Source organism: Corythoichthys intestinalis, chromosome 18 (genome assembly GCF_030265065.1).
Source record: "Corythoichthys intestinalis isolate RoL2023-P3 chromosome 18, ASM3026506v1, whole genome shotgun sequence".
NCBI classification, from domain to species: domain Eukaryota; kingdom Metazoa; phylum Chordata; class Actinopteri; order Syngnathiformes; family Syngnathidae; genus Corythoichthys; species Corythoichthys intestinalis.
Window position 1 is genome coordinate 11,515,863 of NC_080412.1, and position 17,329 is coordinate 11,533,191.

Sequence of the window (17,329 nt, forward strand, 5' to 3'; positions counted from 1 at the left end):
TGTTTATTATAACAAATTAACAAGATGGCATTAACATTATTAACATTCTGTTAAAGCGATCCATGGATAGAAAGACTTGTAGTTCTTAAAAGAAAAATGTTAGTACAAGTTATAGAAATTTTATATTAAAACCCCTCTTAATGTTTTCGTTTTAATAAAATTTGTAAAATTTTCAATCAAAAAATAAACTAGTAGCCCGCCGTTGTTGATGTCAATAATTACTTACACAATGCTCATGGGTGCTGAAGCCTATAAAATCAGTCGCACCCAAGCGCCAGCAGAGGGCGGCAAAACTCCATAAAACACAACAAGTGAGTGTTTCACTACACTGTCATTTAAATCTGTCTGAGTGGGGCATCTGCATTAAGTGCGTCAAATATTTTAACTTGATTAATTAAAAAAAAAAAAAAATTAACGCCCGTTAACGCGATAATTTTGACAGCCCTAATATAGATATACAAGTATATAAGTATATAAAGTCAATTACATGCAATGACACTTTTCGGCCACCGGTGGGTCTGGGCCCCCCTTAAACTCCGCTTATGGTCATAAGCATTCAGTAATGCCCATGGTAGTGTTATGTCATAATTATGATGGTCTTATGACAGTCTTATGATGCCGCTGTCAAATAAAGTGTTACCTATTAACCCAAATACATCAACAAATAAGTGGCACTGGACAATAAGACGCAGAATTCAAAATGAAGGAAAAAAGTAGCGGCTTATAGTCCGAAAATTGCGGTACTTGTTTGTCCAGTCCCTTAACTGTGTGCAGTTTTTTCCACTCACAAATGCCAGTCATATTTTTGTTTATATTTAACATTTTAATACAACAAAACGAAAATTGATGAAAAAGGGTCAGAGTGGCATGTTAAAAAGCAACATTGAAGGAATGAGAACTTGCAACAAGAACAAAACACTTGAAAATAAAGCTTTCTGGTGCACACACAACAAAATGTTTTTGATCAATTTCATTTTTTTTTTTTTTTAAAACAAACTTAAAAAAAGATGAGCATAACTACAGAAACTTTCCAACATTTATATAAAAAAAAACCTTTACAACATATAATAGTACCCATTTGGTCACCTCAGAGATAGTTTTACAAAGCAAAAAGAAAAAAAAATCCCTCCCAGGTTCGGCCGCCAATGTTTCAAAACTTGTAAATAAGACAAATTACGACAATTATGAGTGAAAGTGCCTAAAATAGTTGTAAGATTTGATCAAATGCCAAGAGATGAAGAGAATCCAAAAGTCCACACAGACACAAAATAGTTTTTTCAAAACACAAATTATGCATTGAGGTTGTCGTATGCATGCCAAACCACCTCGGGGCGCTCCAACCAGTCAAATCAATTGTAGAGTCAATAGTATAAAGTTAATCAAATATACAGTACATATTGTAACAGTTGTTAACCCCCCGACCCCCAAAAAGTCATACAGTATTTGATTATCATTTAATTTTTGCACAATAAACCAATTTAAATAATTTAATTTGTTCTTGTTAAATGGTAGGAAATGTGACTTTTCCTCTCGCAATTTTGACCGCCCCAAAACTATATTTATTGTTAAAGGAAATTATTTCATAGTATATTATATAGTTTTTTGTTGTTGTTGTTGTTGTTTTTTTTTTTTTTTTAATATAAATGGATACGAAACAGATTACTTTTGAGTTCAAATAAAATTAATAAAATATTTTTTTTGTAGCTTTGGAAAAGTTTGTTTCTTTTCCATTAAAAAATAGATTTCTCAGGAATATTTATTTGATATAAAGTTGTTTTGTCATTTTTCAAGAATTTTTTGACAGACAAAAAGACAACTTTGATGTCTTTGAATGACTTTTTCTCTCCAGATTTTCCTTTTATTTTTATTCAAAAAAATGTTTCCCGTCTGAAACGAGGAAAACATGTATTCATGTACAAGATCATGTCCATTTTAGCTACAAAAGTTTCCTGTTTGCATGCAAAAATGTACTAATATAATTTTTGTGCTGAGTTAATTTCTTACAAATAGAAAAAGTATTTTAAAGAATATTTCGTTAGCCTCAGGGCGTAATTGGTTTACATCAATTTGAACGATTCTTCTGCTTTGGCCAAAAAAGTAACAGGCGATTATGCTATTAGGCTAACATTTGTGTTTGTGTGGACTTTGAAGTTAGGTTTTTATTTATTCTTTTTATGAATCACACATCTCCCTGCTACGCACATTTAGTAATCATTTTTTTCCCTCCCGTACGCCGAGGAAAGCGAGCGGCGTCCGAGTCACGCGGCCGACAGCTGGTGTTGTCGGCCCAGGGCCGCGTATGGAGGGGGGCGAGAGGGGCGCCGATGCTGTGGGCGGAAGTGGGGTCCGCCGGTGAGGGCGGCGGCGTAGAGTCGACGGCGCTTAAATGTGAACAAGTTGGGCTCGCGCAGTCGCCTCCTCCTTGAAGGTAGCGAACGCACTTCTTCTTCCTCCTAGGGACAGTCACACACAGTTATCTGGGAATAAACCCGGATGGCACAACGTCAATAACCAAACAAATACAGAATTCACAAAACAAAAACACCATGCAACAACTTAACTAATCTTGGCTTCATTTCCTACAAGGTCCCATTTTTGTATTATGTTTAAAAAGTACTGCAAAAAACAATCTGTTCTAAATTAGCTGACCAAAAAAATAGAAAAGATGAAAAAATTGTGATCGTACAACTTTAACATTCCAATCCATCTTGTTTTATTGTAAAACATAGAACATTACCTGTGAAACAAGACTGTGTTTTTTTAACTGCACGTGCAGAAATTCTCAAAAAAAAAAAGGCAAAAAACGTAACTTCCTTTACCAGAAATTAAAATGCAGTATTTTACGTTACAAAAGCAAAAACCACAAGGTTAAAGGAAATGGATAAATTAATTTCCTCGAGAAAAAGAACTACTAAATTATACCTGTCTGTTTTTTTTGTCACATCTTAATCGCTTTCAATGCTGGAACAGTTTGAATCTGAGCCAAATGTGACCATTCACTAAACAGGTACAGGATTATCTAACTGAATTCCTTCACAAATGAAAGAGTAATGACGCCATGGTAAACAGTGACTATATGGAGCACTATTACGAATTCCACTCCTTCCCACATTAACACAGCAAAATATATTACAATAAAAAACATTATGTTGGAGTCACGAAACGTAGACTTCACCATCAGTTGACAGGACAGCTCAAACAAACATTGCGCCATGCCTTCCCATTGGGGCCGACCCAGGCAGAGCATTTGGCTTTCTCTGTGATAAACTCAAATACACGCTGTGTTCAATCACCGGATTTAGGTAAAAAGGACAACATTTTTACTGCATACAAGCAGGCAGGAGTGTCTCAAGAGTGATTTGGTCGAGAATTCAAGGTAATTATTATACAAAATAGCCCCATGCATGCACATTGAAACGTGAAAAAATGCATGGAAAAACTTATCGTAACTTTAGCTCGAAATATTTACATAAAATGAATTATAACTGCCCACATTTTTGCTTTTAACCAAGAATCTAGACTGTTCTATGTTCATATCTATAGAAATTCCGGGATGTATGCATTTATTTAAAAGAATTTTCAACTTATAAAGCTCTTTTTTTGTGATGGCCGCCATGTTGAATTTACACAATAGCGTAATTTTAGCTTGAAATATTTATGCAAAATGAATGATAACTGCCTGTTTCTTTTTTTTGCTTTAACCAAGAATCTAGACTGTTCTATGTTCATATCTATAGAAATTCTGGGATGTATGCATTTATTTAAAAGAATTTTCAACTTAAAAAGCTCTTTGTTTTGTGATGGCCGCCACGTAGGATTTACACAATAGCGTAATTTTAGCTCAATTTACATAAAATGAACGATAACTGCCCATTTTTTTTTGCTTTAACCAAGAATCTAGACCAGGGGTGTCCAAACGTTTTGCAAAGGGGGCCATATTTGGTGTGGGAAAAATGTGGGGGCCGACCTTGGCTGACGTCCTTTACGTAGAACAATATATTTAAGTAAATTTTAGCAAGCCATTCTGTGTGTCACATTTGCTTTATTTTTTTAAATTAATAATTTGAACAATCTCCCAACTATCCGTTGTGGTGTTCTCTTTTGACTCTCGGATTCTTGCAAAATACTGCTGCTGTGAAATTAAACTAGCTTCAAGTTGCTTCAATTTCTCGCTGCGTATCTTCCCTTTAATCTTGTCGTACATGTCAGCTTGTCTTGTGTGGTAATATCGCCTCACATTGAACTCTTTAAAAACAGCAACTGTCTCTTTACAAATGAGACAGTCAGAGTTGTTGAGTATTTTAGTGAAGAAATAGTCTAATTTTCACCTATCCTTTAAGCGTTGGCCGTCACAGTGAATATTTTGTTGTTGTTGATTGTCTCCATTTTAGAAAATTGGAAGTAAAGGGTCACACGGGGTAATGTTGCTTAGAGTGCTGCTGCCTTTTAGTGGGAAATGAGGAGGAGCATTTAGTGTGTAAGCTACTTCTTATACTGGTAGCAGTACTGCTGACCAATTTATTAAGTTTATTTATTAAGTCTGTGTGTGGGCCAGACGTTACGGATTTTATGACAGATGCTGGGGGCCGGATGAAATTTGACCACGGGCCGCATTTGGCCCCCGGCCTGGACTTTGGACATGGCTGATCTAGACTGTTCTGTGTTCATATCTATACAAATTCCGGGATGTACGCATTTATTTACAAGAATTTTCAACTTAAAAAGCTCTTTGTTTTGTGATGGCCGCCATGTTGTATCCAGACACAGTAGCATAACTTAATGATCAGGTAATTTTCGGTCAACTGCCCGTTTTTTGGGCAAAAAAGTAGTAATTCAGACATTTCTGCGTCCATACAAAAAAAATTCAATCTAAAAATGACGAGGGCCACATAGCCTGCAAAACGTGCCTCCGTGCTGACTTAACATCGGAATTCAACCTAAATGAGTAGTGATTGTATACAGAGAAATGCCAATTTTGCTTTTGTTGCGTAAAATTAAGATGATTCTGCATGCTTTCCTCAAGTATTAAGTTTTTGATGTGAAAACTGAGTGATTTATTGGCTGTTGAAAACTTGCACTAAATAAAAAAAAATTAAGTTGCTATTTGCAAGTTGCAAAAACCTATATGATATGTTAAATATTGCAATTGAGACTGAAATATAGGTGATTATCTCTGCATTTGGTCGTTTTTGTGCATCTAGCGGGGGGGTCGGCAACCCGTGTTTTGAGAGCCGTATACGGCTCTTTAGCGCTGCCCTAGTGGCTCTCTGGAGCGTTTCAAAAATGTTTGAAAATGGAAAAAGGATGGGGGAGGAAAATAAATATTTTTTGAACATGGTTTCTATAGGAGGACAAACATTACACAAACAATCTTAACGTTTTCCAATGCTGTAAAAATGTGTAAAATAAATATTACATTTCAACATTTCTGTCAACGAAGATTTGCGTCATAGCCTGCGACGCACATTTCTATCAGCAGGACGGCTGTTGTAACCAAACCGGCGGCTATATGATGGGACATGGATTCCAAAGAGGAAAAGAGAAAAAAAAACTGAGGAGGATTCAACGTTTCTTGGGCCGAATCAATTGCATTCATTGCCAATGCGGAAGGATTTTCTGAATGTTTGCTCTCCAGCGAGAAATTGTCAAATCACAAAAGGAATAATGTGGAAAGAGATTTGCAGGTAAGGCATGCTACCTTTGCAGCAGAGTACCCAGTAAGTGCAATTGCATTACTTCTGGAGAAATTAGAGGAGTGCAAAAATAGATTTAAAAAGTGGATTGCATCTTCATACTCCACTACTGCTTCAAGTTTTGTTGCAACCGGGATAAATAAAGCGTGGAAACCCGTTCACAGATGGTGACTGGTAAATGAAGGAGTAATTCATCAACATATCAGAACACCTATTTTCAGACTTCAAAAACAAAACCCGAGATAATACAGAAAATAAAATATATATTTAGATATATATTTATATATAGAAATATAAAATAATATAAAACGGCCCTAATTATAAGACGACCCCCTCTTTTTCAAGACTCAAGTACGAAAAAAGACTTTTTGAACACCAAATTTTTATACAGAAAATAATTACAGTACATCCGAAACAAATGATTATAACAGTATATTTGTAAGAAAAAGCATGTTATTTTGCCTCATTCAAATCTTAATATCTGAACATTTAAATATGTAAAATAAAGTGCAATTACATTCGTAAATGAATGGCTTCTGGTTTTTGAAATGTAAATAAGCCAATCTATTGTGATAAAACAACAAAATTGCAATAACTGCATTAACCATCCAAGTGAAGTCTAACTGTAACTGTAGTCTTGAAACAAATCTGAGTAAGGAAAAACATTGCAGTAAAATAATGCAAACTGGTTAAACTTGAGAGTAGCTGAGATCTATCATGACAGAACATCGCTTCAATGATATATGGCGCCATCTAGTGTCGTGAATGGGTATAACGTCTAGACCGTGAATATAAGACGACCCCCTCTTTTTCAGTCTAATTTCAATGCAAAAAACACCGTCTTATATTCGGGCCAATACAGTACATGCCTCTCGCACTAAGACAGTGAAGGAAAGGGTCATAAAGATGGCAGGCAACTTCACCAATCAGCAAATCAAAGACATTAATTCAGCGGCAGGTGTGATTAGTAGTGTGATGTGATCGATATTGAACACCCATCGCTTTTATGCAGGTACGTGAACTCCGACTAAACACTTTACCTTTTCAAAAGGGTGCTGTTTTATTTTTTGTAAATGCAGGCTGTGTTTTGTTGCACTATGTTTGTTGCCCAGCTAAGGGGCACGTTATGCTCATTCTATTTTGTTGTTGTTTTTTTCGAATCTTCAAAATACAAATGACATCAAAATTCGGATTTAATATTTTATCAAAGCAATTAAACATAATTCATTAATATTGTCATGGAGTGAAACTTGAAGCAGTATATGACAACAACAAGTAGTCAAGTGGTGCGTCATTCTCTATAGAATGCAAAATAGACATTTAATCAAGAAGGCTTATTCTGTATTTATTGCCAACTTAGTCATTTTGATAGTAGGCTAATATAGCTATTATAAATACATAACATTTGTTGCCTTCATTATAATGCTTGTATAAGGCTTTTAATTTTTTGCGGCTCCAGACATATTTGTTTTTTGTTATTTTGGCCGAATATGGCTCTTTCACATTTTGGGTTGCCGACCCCTGATTTAGTGTAAAATTTGAGAATTTTATAGCCATTTTAAGTTTTGTTAAACTTGTATAAAAACATAATTAATTGGGATTTTATTAGGGAATTACTTTGATTTTTTTTTTTATGTCGCTGCTCATGGAGACTCATATATACTTGTTTTGGTTTTAGGCAGGGGTGAAAGTGAGCCGGAACGAGGCGGAACGGCGTACCGGGATGAACTTTTCAGGCGGAACGCCGTTCCGGCATTTGGTGCTTTGATCCCGAAAATATGACGGCTTCCATGTTAATGTTTTTGTTCATTTATGTAAGGCTACTTATTTATTTCCTTATGATTAAAAAAAAGTATATGTTTGCTTTGTTTTCAAAATATATTCCATTTCACTGTGCATAAGTCATTTGCACTTTAAAAAAAAAAAGTATTTTACTTATATCTTTATTATTTAAAAAAAAAAAAAAAAAAAAGTCAGTGTTTACAGTATATTACCTTCAATTTTAAAGAATATCCTATGTTCTTGAATAATTAAAATTGAGGTTTTGCTTTTAAATTTGAGGAATCTAAAAATTAGATGGCATTTTAGATGGAATTTTGTAAACCAGGGAAAAAAATACTATTCTGAATGGAAATCAGTTTCTCATTTATGCTTTGATCCAGTGTAACGCAGCAGCCTAATGCATGTATGAAAATTATTAATTCATTCATTCATTTTGTGAGCCGCTTAAGCTCACGAAGGTCACCGGGGCGCTGGAGCCAAGGGAGTTCCGGCAAAGAATTCTAGCCACTTTCACCCCTGGTTTTAGGTCGCTAGTGCCTTTGGTTTTGAAAATATTAGAATTTTAAGTTTTTGTCAATAGGCCCTCTACGGATCGGCCCTAAGCCCCGCGTCCCGTCAACTGATAGTCTATGCACGAAAGTATACCCAACCCACAAATGTCTGTAACCAATTGCTAAGCTGACTAATGTGGCTAACTGATTTTAGGGCGTGATCAGCAGACAAGAGCGGTTATATTTTTAGTGATCGAACGATGCCCCCAAAGTGAAAGTGGTTGATTATCTTGGAATCCTCTTAATAGCAGATTTTGGACAAAAAAGGAATACAGTATTTCATTTACTCTTTCGTAACACACTCTCTTCCTAATTTAAAAGGTGAATTCAATTCAGTACACTAATAAGGCTTGTTAGTTGAAACTAGCATAATTAGCTTAGCAAAGAGGTTAAAAGTGATGAAGCGGATTCGAAGTTGGGGGGGCAGCATGTGGTGGGAGGAGGTACACACCTGCAGGGACCGCACCAATCTGTCTGCTGCTTGAGGCCAAAGCGAGCTCGACATTTCTTGGGGGAGCCTGGCTCTGAGCCGTGACAAGAAGGAGGAGAAGAAGAAGGAGAAGAACAACGAAGAGAGCAGCAAAGAAGAAGAGGCATCAAAATGGCTGACATGCGAGGAAATGTTAGTAACAAATGTAAGCTGTTAAGACAGACAAATTAGTCCCTGTTGGGGTTCAATGGATTTGACCTGGGAAAGGTGGCAGTCAATGTGTCAGTGCCATTGACGGTGATAGATGTCCAATCCGTTGTGACTGGGAGGTCAATAGTAGCCAATGACGCCATATAAAAGCTAAAGGCTAACAGTGAATACTTCTATTTAGTTGAATTTTTGTTAGTCCTAGCTCGCTGCCAAGTCTCCCGGTCAAAATGGATTGGACGTCTGTCAATGGCATATACAGCATTATATAGTTTTTCCCTTAGGGCTAGGTTCAGAACGCAGGTCTTAATGCACAAATCCGATTTTTTCCTTTTTTTTTTTAACTCGAGTGCGGCAATAATTTGACCGTCTGAACAGGACAGGTTGCATCGAAGTTGACAATTTCAAATCCGATCTGGGTCACTTTCGGTTTAAATCCAATCTGGGCCACATTTTTTCAGAATTCATGCAGCAATTACGTCACCAAAGAGCAAGAGCGGCAGCGATGTGTATGCATTAGTGTTACCGCCAAGCTTGAACTTGGCTTTTACACAGGCTTGACCACAGCAATAAAAAAATAAAATAAAATGAAGAAAGGATACGCCTGATAATGCTCAGTTTTCTTTCTGTGCACCAAATAAGCATTATTTCAGTACTGCTGACGTGGCCGAGTCAGGGCAAAAGGAGTCATGCACGCACAGTGGGTGCATGCTTTCTATCAAGCCGTATAAATTTTGAATATAAGACTAATCGGGGATTATTAATGTCAGTTATTTGTGTCCTCTTTTTGGAAATAAAAATATGATCATCCTGGAATGATGTACAGCCAGCATGTGTAGTTGTTGTTTTGACACTTCCGTTTGCTTCTGGGTCAGTTTGCTCAGCACGTGTCGAACTGCGAATTAGAGTGTGCATGCGTAATACTTGAACAGACTCAATGGACAAAGGTAGTCTAAACGGGTACGCCCCCCCCAAAAAAAGACAAAAAATCAGAATTGTGCATTAAGACCTGCAATGTGAACCTAACCTTATTCTATTTTACTTATGTCTTTTCTTAATTTTATTTCACCTGAAAATTTTTTTTATTTAAAAAAAATACAGGAAATGCCAAGAAAATGCCATTTTAAGAGAACAATATTTGTCTTTGAAAACCTTGCTTTATTATTTTTTTTCCCAAATGTCAGGCTTTTAATTCACCAACCGCCATTGAAAAAAATATGACTATCCATTTCAATGGTTTTTCCAGGGTTTTTATGCTTAAGAATGCTATTTACAGATCCACACAACTAAGGGACAGTGGCAAAATTCTATGAGTAAAACTATGTTAGGACCTACACCTCATTTAACCCTTTATAGGGTCTTCATTCAAGCAGAGGTGGGTAGTAACACATTACATGCACTCTGTTACATTTACTTGAGTAACTTTTTGAGAAAATGTACTTCTAAGAGTAGTTTTACTAAGCAATAATTTTTACTTGAGTAAATTTGTGAAGAAAAAAACGCTACTCTTACTCCAGTAGTTTGGGCTACACAGGAGTCGTTACATTTTTCCTTGTTATTCCACATATTAGATTTTTTTTTTAACTAGCGATGCCAAGAGCAGTTCTACCAATTTCACCAATGAGACATCGCAACAATAATCACACAACTCTATCATACCAATCAGACGCAAACTTGCCGCTCTATGCTCACGCCAGCCTGTTCCATCACGTGGGGTCTTTAAAGCACCGTAACATGACTCGAAAGTGCGGATTTTAACCTCTCTCCCAGTCTTTATTTACATACCTGTCAAGTTGTACGGTTTCGGCGTAATTTGTACAAGTGATCACTGATTTTTAAATGTGTACGCCGTACGTCCAAAAACTGTACGTTTTTCATGCATTACGTTTCTTTTTCTCCGTTTGGATTTTGTCACCGTTTCGGCAACGAGCGTGGGTTACTATGCGTTACTACGTTGGTTGAATGACGCGAGAAAAGTCAGAGACACGGAGAGAGAAGAGTGTTTGTTGTGACGCTGTAGCAAACGCGATGCTAGGTGGCTCCAATATTTCCTGACTGTAGCCGACAGCCTACGATCTACGCCTAGATATCAAATGCAAATAGAACTACATGTGAAATGACAGACTCGGCGGCGTTAGTAAAAGCCGCCATCTTCAAGCAGTAGACTTCTCAGAAAGGCTCTGTTGTAGTGAACCTTCCTAGCGAACCTAAGTAAGTTTTTATCTAAAATACTCCTAAATCGGCAAAATCTTGACTAGAATCTATCTTTAAATGATAAAACAGGTTTAAAATTTTCACATGCCGAAAGTAGACGGAAGAGAACTAATGCAAAAACGGGAGCAATTTTAACAACTTTAACAGTTGATTCACAACATTAAATGACTTCCAAAAATAGCAAAGGTTACCATGTTTTTTGTTTGTTTGTTTTTTTTTTTAATTAAAAAAAACATGAAAGGATATGCGAGTTACTTTGCCAAGTAACTAATTACTCTTACATTCAGGTAGCTGAGTTACTAACTCAATTACGTTTTGGGAGAAGTAATTTGTAATGGTAATTAATTACTTTTTAAAAGTAAGATTAACAACACTGGTCATAAAGATGAAGTCTGCAGGATGAAAAGTGACGAAAGCGGAGATTTTATTCTGGCATTTTGTTGCCGAACACAATTTGCCAGCAACTATTGCTGATCACTTCTCAGAATTAGCAAAAGAAATGTTCCCTGACTCAAAGATTGCATCGGTAAGTTAATTTTATCAATTGACCTTTTTAATTTACAATTGGACACACTAACGAACTACCTTAAAGTCAAACTGAATTGCGAGCCTAAGTGCCATGAAGTGCAGCCATCAAGACATGAAAGAAATTGCCAAAAGTGCAACATACAATTATAACAAAAGTCACTGTTAAATTTTAGGAATCACGATCTAGCTGAAGATATTGATTGTTCTTTGATTGCACCAAGTTATATGTTACAATATTACCAATAAATTCATATTATTTTAAAAATTGAGTTTTATTTTTGTTTCATATTGCACGCTATACACAACGTTGTAAGATTAGTCACCAATTTGTAAGGGCATACGTCAGTATTTGTAAGATTGCCAACGGCCTCGGGTTGACAGGTATGTATTTGACACCGACTGACCACGGAAAACCAGAGATATGATCCTTTCAATTTCATAATAGTAACTATAAAGGAACTATTCATTATTCAAACTAGAAACTATTGTCTCCACTAGAGGGCACTCATGCTCTTTAGATGAATAATGCTTCATTTAAAAACAAAATTATTTAAAAATAAAACAAATTTTTAAGCATTTATTCACAATTCTACTCATTACTTGAGTATTCTTTTAACCAAATACTTTTTTACTTGTACTTCAGTACATTTTTTTGGATGACTACTTTTACTTGAGTAATTTTATTTTGAAGTAATGCTACTCTTACTTGAGTACAATTTTTGGCTACTCTACCCACCTCTGCATTTAAGTCATTAGCTGCCACTGACGGTGATAGACGTCCAATCCATTGTGACTGGGAACGTTTATTTGAGTCTCCCAGTCAAAATAGATTGCACGTCTATCGCATCAATGGTGGCGAATGAGTTAAGATGTACAGTACTGCTGTATACCTGCATTGGAGTCCTGCTGCTTCTCCCTTTTCCTCCTCTTCTTCTTTCCCTGCAGGAGGGAAAACATTAGTTGACCTGGAATGATTTTATCTGGGCTGAAAGGTAAGAAGCCAATACACCACACACAAACTTATAACACCCACCCCCAAAAAAGAATTGCAAATTTTAAATAAAGTATATGATCACTCATGAAAATAAAAAATACATTTAAAATATTTTTAAATGCAGAATATTTTAAAATTATTTTATTTTCAACCCCCCTCACCACAATATTTGAAGATGAATAAAAATGTAATATCTTCAGTTTTTGTTCATTTTAAAAGTAGAGAAAAAAAAACAATTAAAAAAATATAAATCACTCTCCACTATGGCAAAAGAAAGTAATTGATGAGGGAAAATTTTAAATAACATTTTTCTCAAATCCCTTGTTCAAAAGCACTGGTATTAGTTTCTCACAGATTATTTTAAGTGTGAAAGATGATTGTTTTCATATGAAATTTCCCATTAGCATTAAGAGTTTTGTCTTTCACATCGTTAAGACAGGACGGCTCATGTTTCTCTTACAAACTGTCCTGCGAGCGTGATGACATCATTGTCCTCTTTACGTCATATCGCCTGTTGGTACCATAGCAACATGCAAGCCGCCGCCGCCCCTCGCCAGGAAGGAAGCATGCGGAGGGAAAGTGGCGTGGCCCTTGTTGGTTTTACCCACAATCCCTTGCATGCATACTGGCGTATTGCACCCCCCCAAGACGATTCCCTACCCAATCAGCTTTATTCTTTTCGCCTGCCGCCTCCTGCAACAGGTCAACAGCACACTTAGCTGTGCTGCTGCGCGTGCGTGCGTACGCGACAAAGATGACGATGCCGCGGCGGTCTTACGTAGTTGTCTCGTGCCGACCAGGTGGGGTACAGTTGCATGTGCAGTTGTCTCTCCTTGCGCGCCAGCTCGTAGTATTTCGCCTGCTCCTCGCGGGTCAGCGCGTGCCACTACAAACACAAACTTGCCACGTTACTAGAAGTACAGTGCCTTGCAAAAGTATTCGGCCCCCTTGAATCTTGCAACCTTTCGCCACATTTCAGGCTTCAAACATAAAGATATGAAATTTAATTTTTTTGTCAAGAATCAACAACAAGTGGGACACAATCGTGAAGTGGAACAACATTTATTGGATAATTTAAACTTTTTTAACAAATAAAAAACTGAAAAGTGGGGCGTGCAATATTATTCGGCCCCTTTACTTTCGGTGCAGCAAATTCACTCCAGAAGTTCCGTGAGGATCTCTGAATGATCCAATGTTGTCCTAAATGACCGATGATGATAAATAGAATCCACCGGTGTGTAATCAAGTCTCCGTATAAATGCACCTGCTCTGTGATAGTCTCAGGGTGCAGAGAGCATTATGAAAACCAAGGAACACACCAGGCAGGTCCGAGATACTGTTGTGGAGAAGTTTAAAGCCGGATTTGGATACAAAAAGATTTCCCAAGCTTTAAACATCTCAAGGAGCACTGTGCAAGCCATCATATTGAAATGGAAGGAGCATCAGACCACTGCAAATCTACCAAGACCCGGCCCTCCTTCCAAACTTTCTTCTCAAACAAGGAGAAAACTGATCAGAGATGCAGCCAAGAGGCCCATGATCACTCTGGATGAACTGCAGAGATCTACAGCTGAGGTGGGAGAGTCTGTCCATAGGACAACAATCAGTCGTACATTGCACAAATCTGGCCTTTATGGAAGAGTGGCAAGAAGAAAGCCATTTCTCAAAGATACCCATAAAAAGTCTCGTTTAAAGTTTGCCACAAGCCACCTGGGAGACACACCAAACATGTGGAAGAAGGTGCTCTGGTCAGATGAAACCAAAATTGAACTTTTTGGCCACAATGCAAAACGATATGTTTGGCGTAAAAGCAACACAGCTCATCACCCTGAACACACCATCCCCACTGTCAAACATGGTGGTGGCAGCATCATGGTTTGGGCCTGCTTTTCTTCAGCAGGGACAGAGAAGATGGTTAAAATTGACGGGAAGATGGATGCAGCCAAATACAGGAACATTCTGGAAGAAAACCTGTTGGTATCTGCACAAGACCTGAGACTGGGACGGAGATTTATCTTCCAACAGGACAATGATCCAAAACATAAGGCCAAATCTACAATGGAATGGTTCAAAAATAAACGTATCCAGGTGTTAGAATGGCCAAGTCAAAGTCCAGACCTGAATCCAATCGAGAATCTGTGGAAAGAGCTGAAGACTGCTGTTCACAAACACTCTCCATCCAACCTCACTGAGCTCGAGCTGTTTTGCAAGGAAGAATGGGCAAGAATGTCAGTCTCTCGATGTGCAAAACTGATAGAAACATACCCCAAGCGACTTGCAGCTGTAATTGGAGCAAAAGGTGGCGCTACAAAGTATTAACGCAAGGGGGCCAAATAATATTGCACACCCCACTTTTCAGTTTTTTATTTGTTAAAAAAGTTTAAATTATCAAATAAATTTTGTTCCACTTCACGATTGTGTCCCACTTGTTCTTGATTCTTGACAAAAAATTAAAATTTTATATCTTTATGTTTGAAGTCTGAAATGTGGCGAAAGGTTGCAAGGTTCAAGGGGGCCGAATACTTTTGCAAGGCACTGTAGCATTACAAAGTAGGCACGGCTTTATCTACCCATAGGACACTTTTGTATCTTTTTATGCAAAAGTTCTCGCGGGTGCACGTACCCTCCGTCCGAGTATCTGGTTGATAGCGGCGCTCTCCTTGAGTGTGCACTCTGCGATGACTTTGGCCCTCATCTCCTTCATGTAGAGCATGAAAGCATTGAGAGGCTTCTTGATGACGGGCTTCTTGGGCTCCTTCTCCCGCTTGGCCTCCAAGTGCGGCTTCCTGGTGGACAAGAGTTGGGCTTTTGTGTCTAGGGCTTGTAGTGAGAATTTGCTCCCAGTCAAAATGGATTAAATGCCTATGGTTGTCAGTGGAAGCCGATAGAGTTGGAACATTTAACTCTTTATAGGGAGAGTTAGTATTTTCTGTTCTTTATGAATCGTCACGTAAGAGTGCCATTTTGCCCCCTCCGAGTCAAAATGAATTGGACGTCCAGTGCCGTCAATACACCCCATTCATGTGACGTCACCACACCGCCCCCCCCTGACTTGTGCCGCCATATTGTCCGTCAGCTCATCGTGTTCACATATTACCGCGACGTACATTCCTCCTATTACTGCGTGTTTTTCTGCTTGTCTAAGGAATCACCGCCTAGTAAACGAACCCAAAAACCTTCCAGTCAATCGTTAACATTGATTAATCAAAATGGTGAAGGCATGTGTGGCGGTTCGTTGCAGTAACAGAGAAGATAAACGGTCATTTTAGTAGTTACTGTGTGCCCATTGTTAAAAGGGAAAATCTCTAAATCAGCACGGTTTGTTTATCTCGGTCCATGATGCCTTTGTGTCGACAGCCGTCAGACAGCGGCGAAAACATCAATAGTCGTGATGCTAACACGATCGCAGACATCACCAGACTGAGACTACGAAGCTCGTCGCCACGGTCGGGCAGCAAGAAGGTGAGCGCAACGACAGGTGTTGTGCCGAAAAATAGCCGCCCCGCGTATAATGTCCCCCCTGACGGGAGCGCCCACAAGCAAACGACATTCTTGTACCGTGAATATGTATTATTTTACTCTGCTTGAACTAATAAATGTCATACCTGTGTGATTGTCATTGGGATATGGTCGTGAACACCTGTAGACTAATACATTTCTGTTCAAAGATGGCCGAGTCCACGATTTGTTACTAAAATACACTAATAATATTTTGTGTAATTTAATTATTTAAAACTGATTTTACAGTCGTAAATCCATTACTGTAATGCGTCCATGAAAACATTTGATGTTTTCACTTCAATCAAGCGTTATAAATAAGCGCTCCCGTCAGGGGGGGACATTTCACTCGGGGCGGCTATTTTTTGCACACACTGGCCCGTTGTTGAACCGCCAATCAAGTTTCATTTTACAATCGTGACAACGGTGACGCTCAGCTGCCCAAATGTCGGTTTATATTCGGGCCGGTGCCGATTTTGGGTACCCAACTCCTCATCGTGACATAAACTGGAGTATGATTGGAAATTTTGTGGTCTCAGGACGAGCTCTGACGCACGGGAAGGGACTGGACGGGAGGAAACATCGATTTGGGCATCAAATGTGGATCTGGCGACTGGATCAACCGAAGCTTTTCCAAATATGCTTTTATGCAACTCATCCAATAAGTTTACAGCGTCTGAAAGCACCGGGGCTTCCATAATTTGCAAATGAATCCACCTTTAGAAACTATGATCATTGACAATACGGTCACACAATGACGGACAATATGGCGGCAAAATACAGCGATCACGTGATTGTGTGACGTTGGTGATTGGGGTCTATAGCAGGCAATAAGTTACCAGAAATACTATTCTAGTGGAAAATTAGGTCTGGTTTTAGCAAAAACTTTCTAAAACTGTGATATCTTTTTGAAACGAGATATCGTTCTTTGGCGGGAGAAAATCCATAACCTATTGGGATACAAAGTATCGCGATATGTCAACATATCGATATATTGTCACTTGAGCAGGGCAGTAAACCGAAAATTTACCGTAACCGAAATTCTTCACGATGACCGACGTAATTTTGATCATGTCGGTAAATTCGGTAATTTAATAAAACAAGAAAATATAGTCTCTTCATCCCGCTTTGACGCTGTGTTGTTCGGCTATGTTCATTTCCTTTAAGAAAGCAGTCAGTGTGCTTACGTATGGAGTCACGTGGTCATCAGGAAGCCAAACAAACAGAAGCCTGCTAGGCTAACGCTACAAGCAAACGTGATGGAGTGTGGCTTAAGGGAGGTTCGCCAAACTTTCACCCGACACTAAGTAGACTCTTGGCGGCATCCAGACGGGCTTTCACCCGCTGTCCTCCCTTGTTCTCACGATTTCCGGAGAGGGTGCTTTCAGTGCTTTCTACTGGTAGCCAGGCCATAGGCTAACGGTTAACGCTA

General features: G+C 38.3%; 1 protein-coding gene and 1 long non-coding RNA gene across 2 annotated transcripts in view; one reads left to right on the top strand and one right to left on the bottom strand.

Moving 5' to 3' along the window:
• Positions 1 to 860: 860 nt before the first annotated feature.
• The window catches only part of tcf7 (transcription factor 7), a 76,049-nt gene continuing 59,580 nt past the window's right edge, over positions 861 to 17,329 (bottom strand). The window contains 7 exon segments of the mRNA XM_057821256.1: positions 861 to 2,350; positions 2,353 to 2,453; positions 8,478 to 8,550; positions 12,296 to 12,344; positions 13,060 to 13,092; positions 13,178 to 13,285; positions 15,023 to 15,185. Of these exon segments, the coding sequence (XP_057677239.1) occupies positions 2,259 to 2,350; positions 2,353 to 2,453; positions 8,478 to 8,550; positions 12,296 to 12,344; positions 13,060 to 13,092; positions 13,178 to 13,285; positions 15,023 to 15,185 (619 nt within the window). The 3' untranslated portion in view covers positions 861 to 2,258.
• LOC130906707 (uncharacterized) lies at positions 12,351 to 16,489 on the top strand. The gene is made up of 3 exons (XR_009061365.1): positions 12,351 to 12,397; positions 15,757 to 15,861; positions 16,437 to 16,489. It is a non-coding gene; the product is annotated as an uncharacterized LOC130906707 (long non-coding RNA).